This window comes from Lacerta agilis, chromosome 4, assembly GCF_009819535.1.
Source record: "Lacerta agilis isolate rLacAgi1 chromosome 4, rLacAgi1.pri, whole genome shotgun sequence".
NCBI lineage: Eukaryota > Metazoa > Chordata > Lepidosauria > Squamata > Lacertidae > Lacerta > Lacerta agilis.
This window is the reverse complement of record NC_046315.1, coordinates 12,295,387-12,313,560: the sequence shown is the minus strand read 5'-3', so window position 1 is coordinate 12,313,560 and position 18,174 is coordinate 12,295,387. Positions and strand designations below refer to the sequence as shown.

At 44.3% G+C, this 18,174-nt stretch overlaps 2 protein-coding genes across 2 annotated transcripts in view; one reads left to right on the top strand and one right to left on the bottom strand.

Moving 5' to 3' along the window:
* Positions 1–4,076: 4,076 nt before the first annotated feature.
* On the bottom strand, positions 4,077–9,841 carry LOC117045214 (transmembrane protein 126A-like). The gene is made up of 5 exons (XM_033146070.1): positions 9,796–9,841; positions 7,541–7,666; positions 6,378–6,571; positions 5,296–5,410; positions 4,077–4,289 (listed from the first exon to the last, which is right to left on the bottom strand). Exons 2-5 carry the CDS (start codon positions 7,648–7,650, stop codon positions 4,082–4,084), a joined length of 627 nt encoding a protein of 208 aa, XP_033001961.1. The 5' UTR covers positions 7,651–7,666; positions 9,796–9,841; the 3' UTR covers positions 4,077–4,081.
* Positions 9,842–15,358: 5,517 nt separating this feature from the next.
* Positions 15,359–18,174, top strand: part of DLG2 (discs large MAGUK scaffold protein 2) — an 834,734-nt gene continuing 831,918 nt past the window's right edge. Inside the window, exon 1 of the mRNA XM_033146043.1 lies at positions 15,359–16,399. Coding sequence (XP_033001934.1) covers positions 16,381–16,399 — 19 coding nt within the window. The 5' untranslated portion in view covers positions 15,359–16,380. The remainder of the gene's footprint in view (positions 16,400–18,174) is intronic.

Here is an 18,174-nt window from a genome sequence, read left to right as displayed (position 1 = left end):
AGACTAGTGTATGGCCCAATTGGTGCTCTGCCATAAAGTTGAATAGGCTCATCTACTCATCCACCTTTTCTCCAAGGAGCTATTGGTGGCATAAGCAAAATGTCCTCAAGTTTTTTGTTTAGAGTATGTTTGTTAGAGCTCAGAAAACCCAACCCCACCCTACCCCACAGTAGAGCAATTTCTTGGGATGTTAATGCAGACTGATGAGGGCCTGAACAGACTTTGCTCCAGCCATCTCCCTCTTTGATGTCAGTGGCTCCTATCTACAAATTAGCTTTCCAGACAGCTAATTCGTAGATCCCCCCTATTCATTACCATTTGTATCTTATCTATCTGACTCTGGAAACATAGTTGCCATTCCACTTCCAGCTTAAAACAAAACAGCAGTGATTGGGTCTGTAAACACCTTGAGTTTAACACTGTTTTTAAATATGTTCTTGGATACTGTATTAACTAAATTTTTAAGACTCTGCTGAAGGAAAGTATTGAAATCTTAATTCCTCTTGTCGTGAGGGGAAGTGTTAAAATGATTATCTGGCATGGCCCTTACTATAAAAAGTAATAATTGCACCACTAGTGGTACCTTCTGTTAGAGCCTTCTGGCCAGATAGTCAGAAAATGTTGTCACCTTGTTTGGAATGTTGAATGAATAAAGCACTTAAACAACTAGGTATTGCTTAAATAATAAATTACAATTCAGACTATAATCAGAAGCATGCAGTCTCTTCAAGAGGCAAAACCAGCAAAATACTATGTGAAGCATGATTTAAAGTTTTTTGCCTAGAACTTGAATAATGTTGTGCTGAATCAGTTTATGGGACACAGGAAAGTGATTTAACACTGATTGAGGCCTTTGGTCCATCTAGCTCAGTATTGTCAACATTGCCAGACAGGTTTTAGACCTGGATTGTTCACATCTCTTCATTGATATGCTGAAAAGTGAAGCTAGGAATCTGCATGCAAAGCAGATTTCCCAAGAAGGAAATACAGTGGACCTTTGGGTAACATATACTTTGGGTTGCAAACGCGGAAGTGAGTTTGCTGCTCACGCGTGTGCAGAAGCGTTCTGTGGCACCATGCGCAGAAGCGGTCCTCGGTTATGAAATTTTTGGGATACACCCGAGCCTCTAGAACGGATCCCGTTCGTAACTGGAGGTACCACTGTACAGTGGTACCTCTGGATATGCACACCTCTGGTTGTGTATCCTTCGGCAAACCCGTATTTTTCCAGGTTTTGCCGTTTCGTGTGCAACCGCAGCTCAAATTTTATCTTAATACAGTGGTACCTCTGGTTATGGGCTCCACTAACCCGGAAGTAGCTGCTCCTGGCTGTGAACTTTGCCCCAGGATGTGAACGGAGCGGGAAGCCCCATTAGCGAATGTGCGCCTCGGGATAAGAACCATTTCAGCTTAAGAACAGACCTCCGGAACGAATTAAGTTCGAAACCAGAGGTACCACTGTATTACCAGTGGTTGACTTGTCTTAGTATCAGGTAGAAGCTGATAGGAAATAAGACTTCAAATAACACCAGCTTTTGAACACTGTCATTCTTTTTTGGCCTGCACTATACCACCGTTGGGAAAATAAGGATTTTTTAGTATCTCACGTAGAAAATGTGATGTAAATGTGTGTGCATCTTACTACTGCAAATTAATCTCATTGTTTATTTTTCTTTTTTAACAGCTTGGTAGTATCGTGGGGGGAATAATTATTCTGCACCCTATAACTTCCTGGACAGATGGCATCAAAGTAATTGTGGAGAGCCATGTCTCACATTGGCATCCAACAAAATGAATACTGTTTCCATCTGCTACCAGTTAACCAAAAATAGAAATCTTTTGACATTTTTGGACTGCAGCAAAACATTTACTTGCAAAATGTTAGGCAAGGTTCATCTGGCTTTTAGTATCCAATTTGAAATTCCCAAAATTGCTAAAAGGTTTGTTGGGGACATACTCCATGTCAGTTAAAAAAACAAAAGCAAAGACCTTTAAATTACTGAACATGTGTCCATTTAGACATAAATTATGAGAAGGAATGTTCAGGTTTGCTTCTTCAACCCAAGGTGGTTTACGCAAGGGTGTAAGTTCACTTTTTGGGTGCTGGGTTCTGGATTTTGCACCATAAGACGCACCTAGTTTTTACAGCAGGAAAACAAGAAAAAAAAAATCTGAATCACAGCCTCCTCGGGAGGAGAGCAATCCCTGTAGGTGCCTGGGAGGGAAGCTGCGCACCAGCCATATGGTTGGCGGGGCACAGCTTCCATCCCAAGCCTCTGCAGGGATCACTGTCCCACGGAGGCTTCAGAGGCTTTTTTTCTCTCTCTCAAAGAGAGCAGCCTGGGAGCACGAGGCAACGTCACACAGGCACAGCAGCATGGATCCCCACACCCCCAAAGTGCAGCCCAGGAGCGCGGGGCAATGACACACAGCGGGACAATGACCCACTGCTCCCAAACCTTCCCGGGGCTTCAGGGGAAAGGGGAGGCTGCCAGCAGAGCAGTAAAGCAAGCAGAGCAGGTTACAGGCTTTGCGCGGCTCTCGCTTTTCTTGCCCCCCATTCATGCCTCCTGTCTGCCCCTCCTCCCGGCCCGCTGCAAAGCAAGCAGAGCAAGAGCTACTTACATGCGGCTCCTGCCCAGCCCTGCTGCCCCAAAGCGAGCCACGGAGGAGGGAAGGACGGGAGCCATAGCTCCCAGCTGTCCCTCCTCTGCGCAGCATTCACTTCATAAGACGCACAGACTTTCCCCCCTACTTTTTAGGAGGAAAAAGTGCATCTCATGGAGCGAAAAATATGGTACTTGAAAAATCCCTGCCAAGCCAGAGTTACTAGCATATTAAGACCAGTTTGCAACTCATATGAAACCAGGGTGAGGACTGACAGTCATTTTATAGCTTAGATGCTGCTGCCCTACACATACACATTCTCTGTGGAGCACATTCTGAAAGTTGATTAGAAACCATTTGAATATATAGCGATTTTGTAGTAGCATGATCCATAAGAATGGCAAATGCATTTGTTTAAACAGAGGGGTGGTTCTTTTGCCTTGAGTAATGTGTTCCAACTGGTGCGTTCTAGAAAATGATATTTAATTCACATAACCTATGCTGTGATGAGAATTGAGAATAATGAAGAAATAGAAATACTTACCTTACACATTTTATTGTTGAGAACTGTCTTGAATAAAAAATATTTTAGCAACATAGGTTAAAACATTAACTGTCAGCAAGAACAAACACGGGCCACTGCAAGTATAGGGGATTATAAATGCCAAGCAGTTTTTCTTTTATTCTAGTGGCATCCATCATGGGAATTGTCCAGATCTGCTAATACTTAAGACTGTGCAACAGGGAGGGTAGCAGGAGCTTGTTGTACACTGTGTGTTAAATAATGCACAATCAAGATCTCTTCCTTCCCTTCTAGAGGAATATGGTCAGTTGAGCAACCTGCAGGGCATTGAAGAGCTCTAGGGAATTTTGTTGTTCTTTATTTACTTATATGCTGCCCAAGTGGGTTACAACAATAAAACACAATAGAGTATTTAAAACAGTTTAAAACAACTTACAATCTCAAAAATAAAACCCCAGAGCTTTTCAGTGCTCTGCAGGCTGCTGCTTTGTCAGCCAATCCTTGGAAAATCTTCCTGGAAGGTAGCCTTGATGCAATGTTCTCCCACCCGTTAATGGAAGCTACTCTTTTTTTAAAAGGGTAAAAGCAAGACACATCAGCTGGTCACATCCATGGTATTACGTATGGTAGGATTCCCTGCATTGCAGGAGGTTGGACTAGATGATCCTCATGGTCCCTTCCAACTCTACAATTCTGAGATCAAGAGGGAAACCTGTCCACCGTCACCACAAAGGTTTCTTCAAAGTATACTGGTCTCCTTTATTACAGGGTATTACTTTCCACCTATCCTCCATACCAAAAAGAAAGAAAAAAAAAGCACAGGCAAAAGTACTGACCCTTCACCATGAGGTACCAAGGTTTGCTCAATATGCTAAGAGCTACTTTAAAAAACAAAAACACTAGCAGTTTGATTTAGATAAAGAAAAACCAAATAAGTAATATTGCATAAATTCAAATTTTATCTTTTATTTCTTCAGGGTCTTCAGGCTGGGGCAACTGCAGCATTTTAATGTATATTTCATGATTTTTTGAGGCCAGGTATCCTCCAAATGCAATTTGAAGGATTGCAGCAAACCTCATCTTTTTGTAAACTGGTTTGCAAACCATCATCCAGTAGCGCAGCATGTTTTCTTGGCCTGGCATGGGAGTTGTTAAATACCTGGGGTGGGGTGGAAATAAGAATTAGCTTGACAATTGCAAACACTAGGCTACTGTTAAATTCAGCCTTTATTAAGAAAGTTATTTCTGATGGAGCAGCAGTTTACAAGCGCTCTTTAGTTATCAAAGAAAGTAAATCAAGTCTCTTTGTCAGTTGTCTTAAAACTAGGCTTTCAAAATAGGTGCTAGTGCAAATCTTACCAAATTGTATACTAGATACTGCATCTCTTTCTGTGTACTACCTCATAATTGTACTAAAAGTGAAGCAAAAACTGAGCAAATTCTATATATGGACAAAAGATGTGTTAAATTAAATGCAGCCACAACACATGAAAGGGGACCGATTTACATGATGCCAGAAAACACTGCATTAGGTACAAGCTAATGATGCAGACTTTGTTACACCTATTTATTTTACAAGCAGTTTGTTAGTCCATTATTCAAATTTCCCTTTCAGGTGGTGGTTGGGAATGAAAGAGCAATAGCAAGTGCTTGTGATTCAAGCAGATTAACCCAGACAATTGATGTCTGAAGTGAGTAGTGGATAGTGGAGGGGATGCCATACTTGGAAATCAGTTTAGGTAATCCTAGAAAACTGAAGTTTGGTGTGGAAAAACAATGTGTGCGTTTTAAACTGAAATCCCATTCTAGGGATTTCCCACATAAGGGTTAACAGCTCATGGTCCCAACACTGGTAGCACCCCCCTCAGTTCCCTGCCAGCAGTGCAATGAATTTTCCAAAACTGCACATGTAAGAGCTGAGTTTACATAGAGCAGGGGTGGCCAACTCCCAAGAGACTGCGATCTACTCAGAGATAAAAACTGGCAGTGAATACCCCCTTTATTGGGGTTCAGGTCAAAGTTGTTGAGCTTTTTCAGGGAGGAGGTAAAATGTTGAGCTTTTTTGGGGGGAGCCACAGTTCAGCTTTTGGGGGGGAGCCAGTGATCTACCGGTAGGTCACGATCTACCTATTGGACATGCCTGACGTAGAGGATTAAAACCGTACCTTGATGCAAGAGCAGCATTCAAAGGTAGAGCTAGGACAGCAGGGTAGACGCAACCTATTACTCCTCCAATTAAACCACCTCTGATCCAGGCGCAAGTTGCACAGTTTAAATCACCTGGAGAACGAAATAGACAGATAAGCTGGAAAACTCTTCTAAGTCTGACTTAAATTTGCAGACAAATAGCATTATGAAAATTAACTGATGTATTGACAGAATCCCTACTGCAGGCTTGCATCACAGCATCTTAAAATCTGCTTTCCTAATTTTATTTAGACTTAGGCTGATAAGCTGCTCAGATTTCAATAGCACATGTCATAAAAGTACTGCTGCAAAATATTCCTGAGATTCCCTAAATATATGCCACAAGAGAGACAGAAGTGTGCCTTGAAAAGAGAACCCAATGCATTGGACGTTCTAGCACTATAGACTACTCTCCACCAAAATATGGACAGTGACATGATCCAGAATCATCACCGTTGCTAACTCGGCAAGATGGAAGGTTGAGTATTTGGAAGTTTTAACAGCATTATCCTGCAGTTTACACTCAAAGGGGAATAAGATAGTCTTTCTGAATGCAAGAAGGCTCTCCACGTTGGATGCCAAAAACAATTACATACATCTATATAGTGAGTTTCTGGGATGCTTCAGAAAAGTATAGAAACAACAGTAACACCAACTTACAGATAAGGTGCTGAAACGGCACACTGAATTATTGTTTTAAAGAACTGGTACTCTTCCATTATTTTATAACCAGGGTGGGTAACCTTTTTGCATTGGGAGGGCACATTCCTTCAGGGGAAACTGAGGACTTGCATCCCACCAGTGGATGGGGTCAAAGTCAAAAGTGGGTGGGCCACCCCCCCCCACCTCACCTGCACCTTAAGCTCATTTTGTTTTCTCAAGAAGGGAGAGCAATACAAAGAGCTAAAGGAACAAGTTTCTATAACCCTACATATCTCAGGAGTAATGCAAATAGCCTCTTGTCTTGTGAGTAGGTAACCTGGTGCCAGTGTGGCTAATACATCCTTTCCAGCACAGACATTTCAAAGGTTACAGTTCTCTTTGAATGCAGATAACGTACCTTCCATTAAAGGCCGATTAATGAAACACTCATAAGCGACCACAGTTGAAATGAACGGTAAAACAGCCATGGGCAGAGCAGATACGATACGAGCTTGGGTTACATTCAGGACACGCCTAAACAAGCTATTTGATACTAAGCCGCAGAGACCTCCATTTAAAGCAAGGAACACGGATCCACTTTGAAAAAAACTCCTGTGGAAGAAAAGGAAGAAAACATTTCAACTGTTGCTAATAGCTGTGCTATTATTAAACATGGTGTATTAGGAGAGTTGTATCCTTGTGTGCTGTGCAAAGAAGCACATTTTTGAAACGAGACAAATACTATATTCTTGGGGTATATCCCTGAGTGCTACCGGTATGATGATGTGTCCTGTTAGAGCTGACAGATACACCCACTTGCAGTATTAAAACGGGACAATGATTTTCACAGCTGCAACAAAATACTGCAATCCTACCTATTGAGCTATAATCCCTCTTGTTAATTGGAGAATTATATCAAGTGTCCATAGGATAAGATCCATAGGTCTATGCTTAGAGTGAACAGTTGTCCTTTTACAATACTCTGAGGCAGCTATAGAAGGCGCAGCAGGAGGGACCATAGTAAATACCTACATCACATCAGCTTCTAAGGACAACCATATAGTCACTGGCCAGAAACCTAGCAGATCTTTAAAACTGGTTTGAAGATTTTGCTGTTGGAGAAATGTTTTACAAACGTTTTTACATTTCTACATGGCAGAGGGTTGTATGTTTTATACATGATGGGGTCATATATAAAAAGCAATGTGTGGTCTTAAGTTATTTCAACTGACAATACTAAATACATTTTCTGAAGTCCTGGGACCTGTCTTGATAAAGGATGCAATTAAAAATCAAAGTAAATAAAACACTAAAAGTGTCATTTCAGGTCACATTGGTTTCAACATCCAACATTGTCCTTAATGTTTATCTTGCTAATCCTGCTAGTCAGGTAAAATAGCATTCCCTACTTTTGTGAATGCAGGAAACCAGAGACGGTATTTTGCACGGTATCACGTGGGCTCCATTCTTCACAAACTACTTGCACCGTGTACAACAAGGCAAATTCTTCAATGCTTTGAAAATGGGAACAGCAAAAAAACCCCGCTTTAAAATATTTTTAAATTTGCGAAGGTCACTCACTGATCTGCTGCTGAAAGCCGCTCAAACCTTTCTTGCAGGATTTCGGATATGTCTCTACTTCCAATATGAACTTTTTTTTCTGAAGTAGGTTCGATAAACTCTCCTGCCATCTTAGTCCCTGGAGCACTGGGAAAGAAAACAAAATTGTGCCAATTACAAAAATGAGTATGCATGTATGTATGTATGTACATCAGACACACCAGCAATATGATTGAAAGAAGGACATATGTAATGTCCCAGGCATAATGGTTTGTGAAACTTACAGAGAAGCCAGCAGATGCCCACATTATGTCAACTATTGGATTCTGCTGTACGCAGTATAGTCCAAGAAACAATACTGTATTTTTCCGTGTAGAAGACGAGCTCCCCCCCCCCAATTTTTTTAAAGTGTAAAACCATGGGTTGTCTTATACATGGAATGTAGTAATTAAATATAGAAACAAATACTGTAACCATAGGGGCGGGGCACACCGCTGGGACTCTGTAGCCTGTGGACTGCTGCTGGGGAGGCAGCGGGTGGTCCATTTATTGTGCATGGAGCAGGCCGCTGCTGCCTGCGTGGAGCAGGCCACCGGCGCCGCTTAACACACACAAAACCCCCCCAAAGACACCAAGCATAAATTCCCTTAGTCCCAATTTGTGTATGCATGCATGCCCCCACTCCTTATATCAGATTAAAAATGGGAGAAGTCCATTAATCTAACGTATATTTGACACTGGCTTGGTTAGTAAGATTGTTCCAGTTTGGTTTGATGGGATACAGTAAGTAATCTGGCACACAGTTCAGGGTTAAATCTGACCCACACAATGGAGTTGCTAGAGGGCAGGTATTAAGTCCTCAATTGTATCCTGTTGCTTTCAGCTATACAGGCAATCCCCAATTCGCACTGGGGTTATGTTCCAAGTCACTGAGCATGAGTGTAGTGCGCATAACCCCACTATGCCTTCTGCCTCCTTCCGGGTCACTGCAATCTACGCATGCATGGTCGCATACCAACTGCATGCACATAAATATGTTGTTGCCTGTACAAGCGAATAATTCCAAAATTTTCCACCCCAGTTTCTAACACTGCACCCCGAGAGCCACATTTTCCAGGAAATGGGAACAGTTAAGAATTGAGCCAGTCCTCATACTTCTTTAGTCCTTCCTTTACAAGCTCATGCATTATGTCAACGTACTGCTAAGAAAAATTCCTAAATTCACATTTCTTCTAAAGAAACGTAATCAACCCTCCTGCCCTCAATTACATTTGGATATTTTCTTTTTATTTCATTAACAGTCACTGCTGTTAACTGCTATACATATTGCTGTCATCCATCTGACTCGGGGATGAGCCTTTCGGGGTGTAGTCAAGCTGTTGGAAGGTTGCAGCACCTGCTGTGGCTGGAGAGACCTGATATGGGAGATATTATTATTACTACTACTACTAATAATAATAATAACAATTTATTTATACCCCGCCCATCTGGCTGGGTTTCCCAAGCCACTCTGGGCGGCTTCCACAGAATGTTAAAATACAATAATCTATTAATCATTAAAAGCTTCCCTAAACAGGGCTGCTTTCAGATGTCTTCTACAAGTCTCGTAGTTTTTCTCTTTGACATCTGGTGGGAGTTCCACAGGGCGGGTGCCACTACCGAGAAGGCCCTCTGCCTTGTTCCCTGTAACTTGGCTTCTCGCAGCGAAGGAACTGTCAGAAGGCCCTCGGCACTGGACCTCAGTGTCCGGGTAGAATGATGGGGGTGGAGACGCTCCTTCAGGTATACTGGACCGAGGCCGTCTACAACTGCCAACAACAGTACATTAAAAATAAAAAAGAACATACTATGCTCACTATGTACTAATTTTCACTTACCACAAAGCAGGGGGAAAGCCACACCCATAAATGACTGCAATTCTATACACGCCTGCACGGACTTAAGCCCCACGGAAATATGGCTGTAATTTTAAATGGAAACAGTCTCCTCAGGGAGGCCCCATCCAGAGCCGTAGGCTACTGGGGGCGGGTGAAGTTGCCCCGGGGCGCCGCCGCCACTGAGGCTCCCAGCCTGTGCGTGTGCGTACGGAAATGCATAGGGTGTCTGTGCCAAGCTGCGTTATTGACCCGGGTGAAATAGAGCCTAGTTTCGCCCCTGCCCCCACCCCGTAACCTCAAACCCACCATACTCCATAGTCTTCCCCACATTTGACGTGCACCGCGACCTTGAGCGCCACTTCCTCCATGCATAAAACATACCCGCCGGGAAAAACTTACCTCGAGCCCTAGAGCTCTGCAAACCGTTAAAAAAAAATTATTCCGCCGCTGGCGCGGCGACCGCCTCTGTTTTTTGTTTTTTTTTAAAGGCGACTCTCGCCTACCGCACTGGCCAGACACACGCCCTTCCCGCGGGGGCCGCCATCTTGGGAGATCACGTGACGTCCCCTCGGCTAGGCACTGATTGGCCCTTTGCCTGCTCGCGAGGCCGGGGGAGGGGCCTTCCTCCGGATTTGCCGAGCGGCCCGTCGTTCCGCACGCTGGGCAGGGAGGGGCCCCCCGCCCGCGTTGCTAAGGGAGGGACGGAGGGAGGGCGGGAGATGGAGGAGGAGCGGCGGCGGCGGGCGCGGTAACGGCCGCTCCATGGAAACGCGGCTGAGGCGGCGGCAGCAGCGGCGGAAGAGGAGCAGCAGCGAGCAGGCCGCCTCCCTCACAGAGGAGCCCCTGATGGGGGCGCAGCAGCCCGCGCGGCCATAAGGCGACCCAGGCGAAGGCGGCGGCGAGGAGGGGCAGCAGGTGGGGCGAAGGCGGCTTCGGCGGGGTCCGGGTGGGAACCTGTGGCCGCCCGGCCAGGTAACTCGCGCCAGTTACCTGAGGGGGTTGGCCGCCCGCCGCGGGGGCTGATGGGAGACGGGAGCCACAACAACGACGACGACGGGGGTGGGTTTTCTTGGGGGGGGGGAGGGCACACAGGTTCCTCACTGGCTCTTAGGAGGGGAGGGTGGGGGGGTCACAGACAGGGGTGTATGTGTGCATGCATGTGTTTGCCACCCAGAAAATCATCACAAGCCACCCCACGAGTCCCTGGAGTCCAGCAACATGTAGGGCGGGAGGGTTACTCAGGATCCCAATTGTGGCTCTTATGGGGTCACTCAGGGCATCCCATGCCAGACAGGAGTGTATGTTCGTGTGAATATGTATATGGGGTTTACCCCCATCACAACCTTTCACATGAGTCTCTGGAGTCCAAATACAGTCGTGCCTCTGGTTATGAATGCTTCAGGATGCGTACAACACTGGTTCCAAACGCGCCGAACCCGGAAATAACGGAACGCGTTACTTCTGGGTTCGGCGGTTGGCGTCATGCGCATGCACAGAAGTGCCAAATCACATCACGCACATGTGCAAATACGGCGCTTCAGGTTGTGCACGTCACGGGTTACGAACGGGGCTCCAGAACTGATCCCATTAATTTATGGGGGGCGACGACACTCAGGTTGCCCAGTATGGCTCTCATTTCCAAAGCAAAGCACAGCCTGGGATGGTCGGATGGAGGACGGTGTGTTGAGATTCCTGCGTGGCATGGGGTTGGACTGGATGACCCCTGGGGTCCCTTTCCAACTCTACAAATTCTATGATTGCAAGTGGGTGTCTTGGTCATACAGGGCAGCCCTTGCTGGACAGAGATTTGTGTGAATTGGGGTGTGTGTGTGTGGAGGAGGTGGGGCTTCCCACATTCCAGCAGCCCCATGCTTGCTCCTGTCAGGCAAGGGGTGCTTCTTGCTTGTGGGACCACCCGGGCTCCCCCCCCCATCACAAGCCTCCCTCCCTCCCTCCCTCCCTCCCTCGCCCTTTCCCCACCACTCCTATCCCAAGCACCCATGTTAAAAGCAACCCGATACTGCCCACCACCCCATTAGCCCACCTTACAACAAAATTATCTCCCCTTTTAATTTATTTATTTATTTGTTCCCTTCCCCACAACTTTTCTCTGCCTCATTGGGGTCTTTCCCACTGGTGCTGTCAGGAGAGGACTTCAGGACAGATGTCCAGCCCCCTCCCCTTAGTGAACAAGGGGAGCAAACACAGCAGGGCTGGCTTAACTAATGCATCTTGTAAGTAGTACATAAAAAGGTAAAGGACCCCTGACAGTTAAGTCCAATTGCGAACGACTCTGGAGTTGCGGCGCTCATCTTGCTTTACTGACCGAGGGAGCCGGCGTTTGTCTGCAGACAGTTTTTCCGAGCCATGTGGCCAGCATGACTAAGCCGCTTCTGGCGAAACCAGAGCAGCACACGGAAACACCATTTACCTTCCCACCGGAGCGGTACCTATTTATCTATTTGCACTTTTGACGTGCTTTCGAACTGCTAGGTTAGCAGGAGCAGGGACCAAGCAACAGGAGCTCACCCCGTCGCGGGGATTTGAACCACCAACCTTCCAAGGTTTCCAAGGCTCAGTGGTTTAGACCACAGCACCACCCACATCATACCACCATGTAAATATGGTTGGTTGAGGCTATAGAGTCAAAGGTTAACTAACTGCCCCGGTGGAATTGTCTTCTCTTCTCCTCAGTTTCTGGCCACTTTATATTGGTCTCTTCCCCCACCCCCAAAAAACTTGCATCAGGCCCTGCCTCTGTTTTCCCCACTCTCTGCCACCATTAGTACACTCTCTCTGCCTTGCTGACCTTCCCCAGCACTAGTCTGCCTTGTAAATTGATCACCAGCCCCAGCAGCAGTTACTGACCCTGCTCACTTCATTTACCTCCTAGCATCACCCCATGCATGGTGAATCTTGCCTGGCCACTGGTGCAGTGTTAGAAACTGAGATATGCAAGCTAAATGACACCTGAAACCCAGGTTATGGGTGCCGCAACAGAGTGTGTAGGCACACTTTTTATATAAAAATACAAAGCTGAACTGCAGCTAAAATCTTATATTCATTTATTCATATTCATGGTCTAGTCCTCATCTGAAGACTGCCAAAAAAACAAACAACCCTCCCCCAAAGCCATATCCCCCCTGTCCATCCCTCTAATATTCTTATGTGAGTCCCTTCACCATTCTTCAGAGAGTGGTTGGAAGTTGGGAGGCAGAAAAAGATCCTCCTTTTCTTCCAGCAGTGGCAGTTTTAATTTGAAATCTTAGGCACAATACTGCACCCAGAGTTCAGAAACTGTTCGCATTAATGAAATTCCCTGTTGCAAAACTTGCCTACAGCAGTGGGAGTTTCGGACGCTGCACTTGTCCCAGTCCATCCCATCTTCTTATGGGTTTTCTGCCCTGTCACTAGCTCTTTTCGCAGTCCACCTTGCTGGCTCATACCTTGCTGCTAACAGCAGCCACTCCCTCCACACTCTGCTTTTGCAGCTGAAGGAAAGAGGCAGATGGCAACATTAGGGGTCTGGCATCTGCAGACCTTTATACTATATCAGTTTAAATTCCCTTTGTATGCATGCAGTTAACTATCACTTCTTGCAACACCTACCGGTACCTCTGTCTCTCACCTGTGTTTCTGATGCTTTTTTAAAAATATTTCCCTGATTCCCACTTTGGCCAGTTGTGTACATTTCATACTGTTTCATGTTGTCCTTCACAACCACTCAGCTTCTTCCCACAACCCTTGTAGTTATACTGATACAGTTGCTATGTTTCCTATATAACTTTTTTTTTTTTTGCAACCTCACACCATTGGGCACATCTTGCCTTTATACTCTGTTTATCCAATATCCCTTCAGATCCTTGTACATGACCCACTTATCTAATCCTTTCATGTCCCTTCGCTCTGTGGAAACACACAGTACTGCTTCATGTAGCCCTCTGCTCCTGCATTCAGTCTCCTTGGCCACTGATCCCTTTTCCCACATTCTCAAACCTTCCATTTTTCTACAACAGTGACAGTCCCCTTCAGGCTTGCATATCTGATGATTCTCCTCGTCACTCAAGGACCCAGGTCTTCATGTAGTCATCAAATCCAGCATTGCCCTCTCTGCCTGAATGCATGTGCCCTTCTAACCCTATCTTTGTATTCCTTCTCTACACAATTCTCTACACAGCTATTCCACATCAAATACATAATGCATCTTTATTACACCCTTGCGCTTTTTCACACAATTATCCAACTACTTTCTTAATGCTGGTCTAGTTCCTCAACCCTGCTCCTATGCTGAGAACCCCAATGGTTTAATATCTGCCTAGGTGTTCTCTTAGAATGATACACACCAACCCACTTGCATGCACATCTGCTGCTATTTTACAGCTACAGCTGCAACCCAACTTCATTGTGTGACTCTCTTCTGTTGCTACAGTCAACTTCCTATACTACACTGTTTCACAAGTAGCATTCTGTTCAGCTTGCTTCCTGATCTTTGGTCCTTCACTGACTCAGCTCCTTGCACACTCTTCTTCACATGCTTCTCTACCATAGCTGTCAACTTTCCCCCTTTTTTAAAAAGGGAAATTCCCTTATTCCGAATAGGATTCCTCGCAAGAAAAGGGAAAAGTTGACAGCTATGATCTCTACCCTATTCTCCACAACTCTGAATCCTAATTTTCAGAATGCTATCAACTAGTGACTTGTCCCAGTCACTCTCATTCATCCTCTTCTGCTAGCTCTGATTCTGCCTTCTGCTACCTTTATATCCCCCTCTTAACATTTTCTGCTTCCTAAACCCTGATTACTTCCCTGCTTTTTTAATGGACAGTGTTCTCAATTCCTATTTCCTTTATGTTTTCCTTCTCAAGTTCAGCTTTCATATGGACTTTGACTCTACTCTTGCCACACCCCATCAGTCACCTCTTCCCAGCTTGCACAGAATTTCACTTGAAACCAAGCTGTCCACTTCTTCTAAACAGCCTTCTTCAAACCCCCAAATGTTACTGGCCTGAAAAAAGTTTTACTAGCTTGTAGTACTGCCTGTGCCCCCTCCTTCACAGCTATCATGGAAATATGTTATGTGCTGTTAAGTCTCGTGGGGGGGGGGTTGGGGTGGAAATGGGCTGGTGGGGGAGGGATGAAGCAATCAGTCCCTCTTCCAGCAGCCAGCTAACTCACCTGCATGGAATTCCTGGTCACCTACCAGGCAAGTGGTTAAATACTAGGCTACTTTAAATGTCTGCACTTAGTTTATTACTCTAATCCTTCCATTGCTGCACTGTACACTAGGATTTGCCAATCTCTCCCACTAACTTTAAAGATTTTTCTTGAGCACTAGTCCCTCAGAATCCATATTTGATGGATGCTCTTTACCACTACCCCATTTAGCAGATGCCTCTAAAACTTTAATCTAAATTCACACTTTTCTCCTCCTTTGTTCCTCTTAATGTTCACCCCAATGTTCTTCCCACAAACATTTTTTGTGCAGTTTGAAGTTCTCTTCCTCTTAAGCCAACCTTTCATTTCAGTTGTTGTTGTTGTTGTTGTTGTTCAGTCGTTCAGTCGTGTCCGACTCTTCGTGACCCCATGGACCAGAGCACGCCAGGCACGCCTATCCTTCACTGCCTCACGCAGTTTGGCCGCAGTTTCAGTTATAAAGAGCCAAACTATCAGAATATAAGAATAGGTCTTATTATTGGGAAACAAATATCTGTTAAGTGATAGGAAAATGATAGGAAGATGTGAGTCTGCTTGAAAGCAATTCAAAAGCTGTGGAAAATAACCCCGTTGCACTATTTTCACCCTTTGAAGATGCAGTGCAGGGTTACGTGTAAGATGTACCATTGTGCTTCACATGTTTAAAGTGTAATATTTGGAGACTAATTCCCCCCCTTAATCCTTCATTTTCAATGTTTTGGAAGGGAACAATTGTCATTGCATTTTTTTCCCTTTGCAGGGAAAAAAAAGAAGGAAAATAGGAGGTTATGGTGAGGCCAGCCAGCCAGCTGCACCAGCAAACGGGAGAACTTCCGACTGACTTCATGGCCTGCTCTGTTAATATTCCAACATCTCTGCATAACATTTGGAGAAGCTCTGCTACAACTTTGCTCCTCTCTCATTAGGCAGCTGCTGCTGAGCAAAGAGTGAAATGGCAAGCAGTCAATGACTCCTGTGCACAACAGTCTGCTCCACCAGCCTGCCCTGTGAATAGCACTGTCACTTTAATAATTCCATGCTGAGGGATTGCTTTCAATCCTCTTGGGCTTAATACAAGCAAAGATCAGAGGGACATTAAAGGCCAGAAGGCTGGGTGGAGAAAATAAAAATGAAAGTGACTGCTGTTTGGTAACCGAATGAAACCTGGGAGGTTTTTTTCCTCTCCTAATACGCAGAAGACCATTGTGTGCATCCAGTGCTGTAGCTAACTGGCAAAAGTCACCTGTGATTGCAGCAAAAAAGGTCCCTTTCAAGCTCTTCTGTCTTCCTCGGACATTTATTTGGATTATTTGAGTACTGGTTTTAAACTTGGGTGATGCTGGAATGTTTTGAAGTGGATCATTTGGACTGCCAAGACTTGGACTGTGCCTTAATTGTATTTCCTACATTCACTTAACTTCTTTAAAAAAAAAAAAGCCCCTATGCTGTCATAAGAGAGAATCTTATACAATTTTGTAGGCTGACGAGTGTTTTCTCTTGTATATTTTTATAGATTGGGAAATATTTTACAGATTTTGACAAGTGCTCTGGCAAAAATTCTCTTAAACTTTTTTCTTCCTTGCTGTTTCCATGGGTTGTGTTGGAAGTTTTTAACTGGACAAAAACTGTGAGTGACATTCTGGGAGATGAAGATGTAGAGCTCTGTTCCAAAGCTGAACTGTGTGTTTTGAATTGGATGGCAGACTTCTGACCTTACAAGTCAATCCCAGCGGGACACTGTTCATACCGGTAAATAAGTGTTTGCGTCCAGTGCCAGAAATAACAGCGAGAATGCCGGTCAAGAAGAAAGGTGGGCTATGAAGCTTCCTATCTCATTTTTGTCTTATCTTTTTAACAAACTGGATTTCTCATACATGCAGTTTTACATTAAAAGCATTTGAATGGGAGAATGAAATTGTTGTTTGTTTGTTTTTCTGTGGAGAGGTGAAAGAGAAGCATTTCATGCATTTTGTTTTTCATGCAAAATAATTCTTTACTTCAACTGGAATGTTTTAAAATCTGCTAGGACACATTTTGATCTCAAATGCTGGTTTCTCACAAACCTTTGTAGTTTACGTAGCACCAGGGTGGCTGTGGGTGGGGTATAGGAATGAGAAACCCTGTAATCTTGTACATACAATAATTCCAACAGTAAACATTTTTTTTTAAATAAAAACAAATAGAATTTCTCTGAAGTAAATTTCTGGGCTTAGGGTTTATGAAATAGCTTCTAAATAAGACTTGATTTTTTTAAAAAATAATAATTCAAATCAGTATTTAATTGTACACAAAAATGATAAAATTTTCCGATTTGTCATTTTTTATTACTTTAGATATATTTCTAAAAACTGCAACAGTATACCTGTCATAGCTGTCATTTAGCCAATAAAATACATGGAATATGTTTCAAGATTTCCCACTACAAGGTTTATACGTAAAATAAAACTGTTAAAATAAAATTGCTCATGAAAACAATATGATTTGAATAAACTTTTTTTTAAAAAAAGTTATCTAATAATGAAGTAGTGTTGGGAGTTGTAGCTGTAGCTAAGCAGATTTTTTTTAAGTAGCCCTACATTTTACAAAAATGTGTATATGATATATAACAACAGTGAGATGCTCATCGTAAAGATGAGGGGGGTCTTATGAAGGGAGGGCTTGGCTGTTGTTGGGGATGGAGTTCTTATAATGCATCTTTGTTCTTCTGCACATAGAGACACTCCTCCCCCGCTTACTAGCATCCGCAATACTTTTCCTTGTAGGAATGGCAACCATTCACTTCTTTGGGAGATAGGAAGGCGGTGCCTGCAGCCCTAGGGACACAATTGGCTTGTTCCTTGCATCTTAACCCATTGGGAATCCTATTTGCGTAGCTCTGGGTTGTGTTTCTGGGTTACGCTACAGTGTGACATAACCTCGGCAACCTGTTTTTCGGTTAGGGTTAGGCTTGAAACCTTTCCTGAGACCCTGGAGAGTACCACCAGTCAAAACAGATAGCACTGAACTACATGCACCAGTGGTCTGACTTTGAACATGCTACAGCTTTGCATGTTCAATGTCGCCATCAGTCCCTGCCCTGTGAAAAGCATGGATATTTCCCTTTATTAGCAGCCATGATCAAAGGAGGTGCAGCACATTTTTGGAAAATGGTGTGGTTTCTCTAACTGGTGGTGGTGTTGCTATTGCTTGTTTGCCACAATAATTAGAACTCTTGATGATTACTATGGTGCTTGTTCTGAGAAACGTGCCTTGGAAAGCCTGGAGCTGTGCTGACATATCTCCTGTCAAGCGGTTGTTTACTTAGAATAAAAGCACAGGATAAGCATTCTTAGGACAAGGCTAACATTTCTGGTGCCTGTGCCAGAAACAGTGATTATGTTGAGAGTTCACCACTTTTTGTAATCTATGATATCTCCCATCACACGCATTCAAGAACTTATTCACGTCAAATCAAAGGAAGGCTTGGCACATACAGACACAGGGAACACTAGGCTGAGCTGCCTCCTGTACTGAAATTGATGCTTGGGCAAAAACTCAGCATGCAGTTTCATAGTGCAGATGGAGCCCTGGACTGAGGCAATCACA

Coding starts and splice junctions, on each gene's coding strand:
- LOC117045214 (XM_033146070.1), bottom strand. CDS start 7,650: ATGGCAGGAGAGTTTATCGAACCTACTTCAGAAAAAAAAGTTCATATT. Junction 6,572..7,540: donor CGGCTTTCAGCAGCAGATCA/GTGAGTGACCTT, acceptor TTTCTTCCACAG/GAGTTTTTTTCAAAGTGGAT. Junction 5,411..6,377: donor TAATCGGCCTTTAATGGAAG/GTACGTTATCTG, acceptor TTCGTTCTCCAG/GTGATTTAAACTGTGCAACT.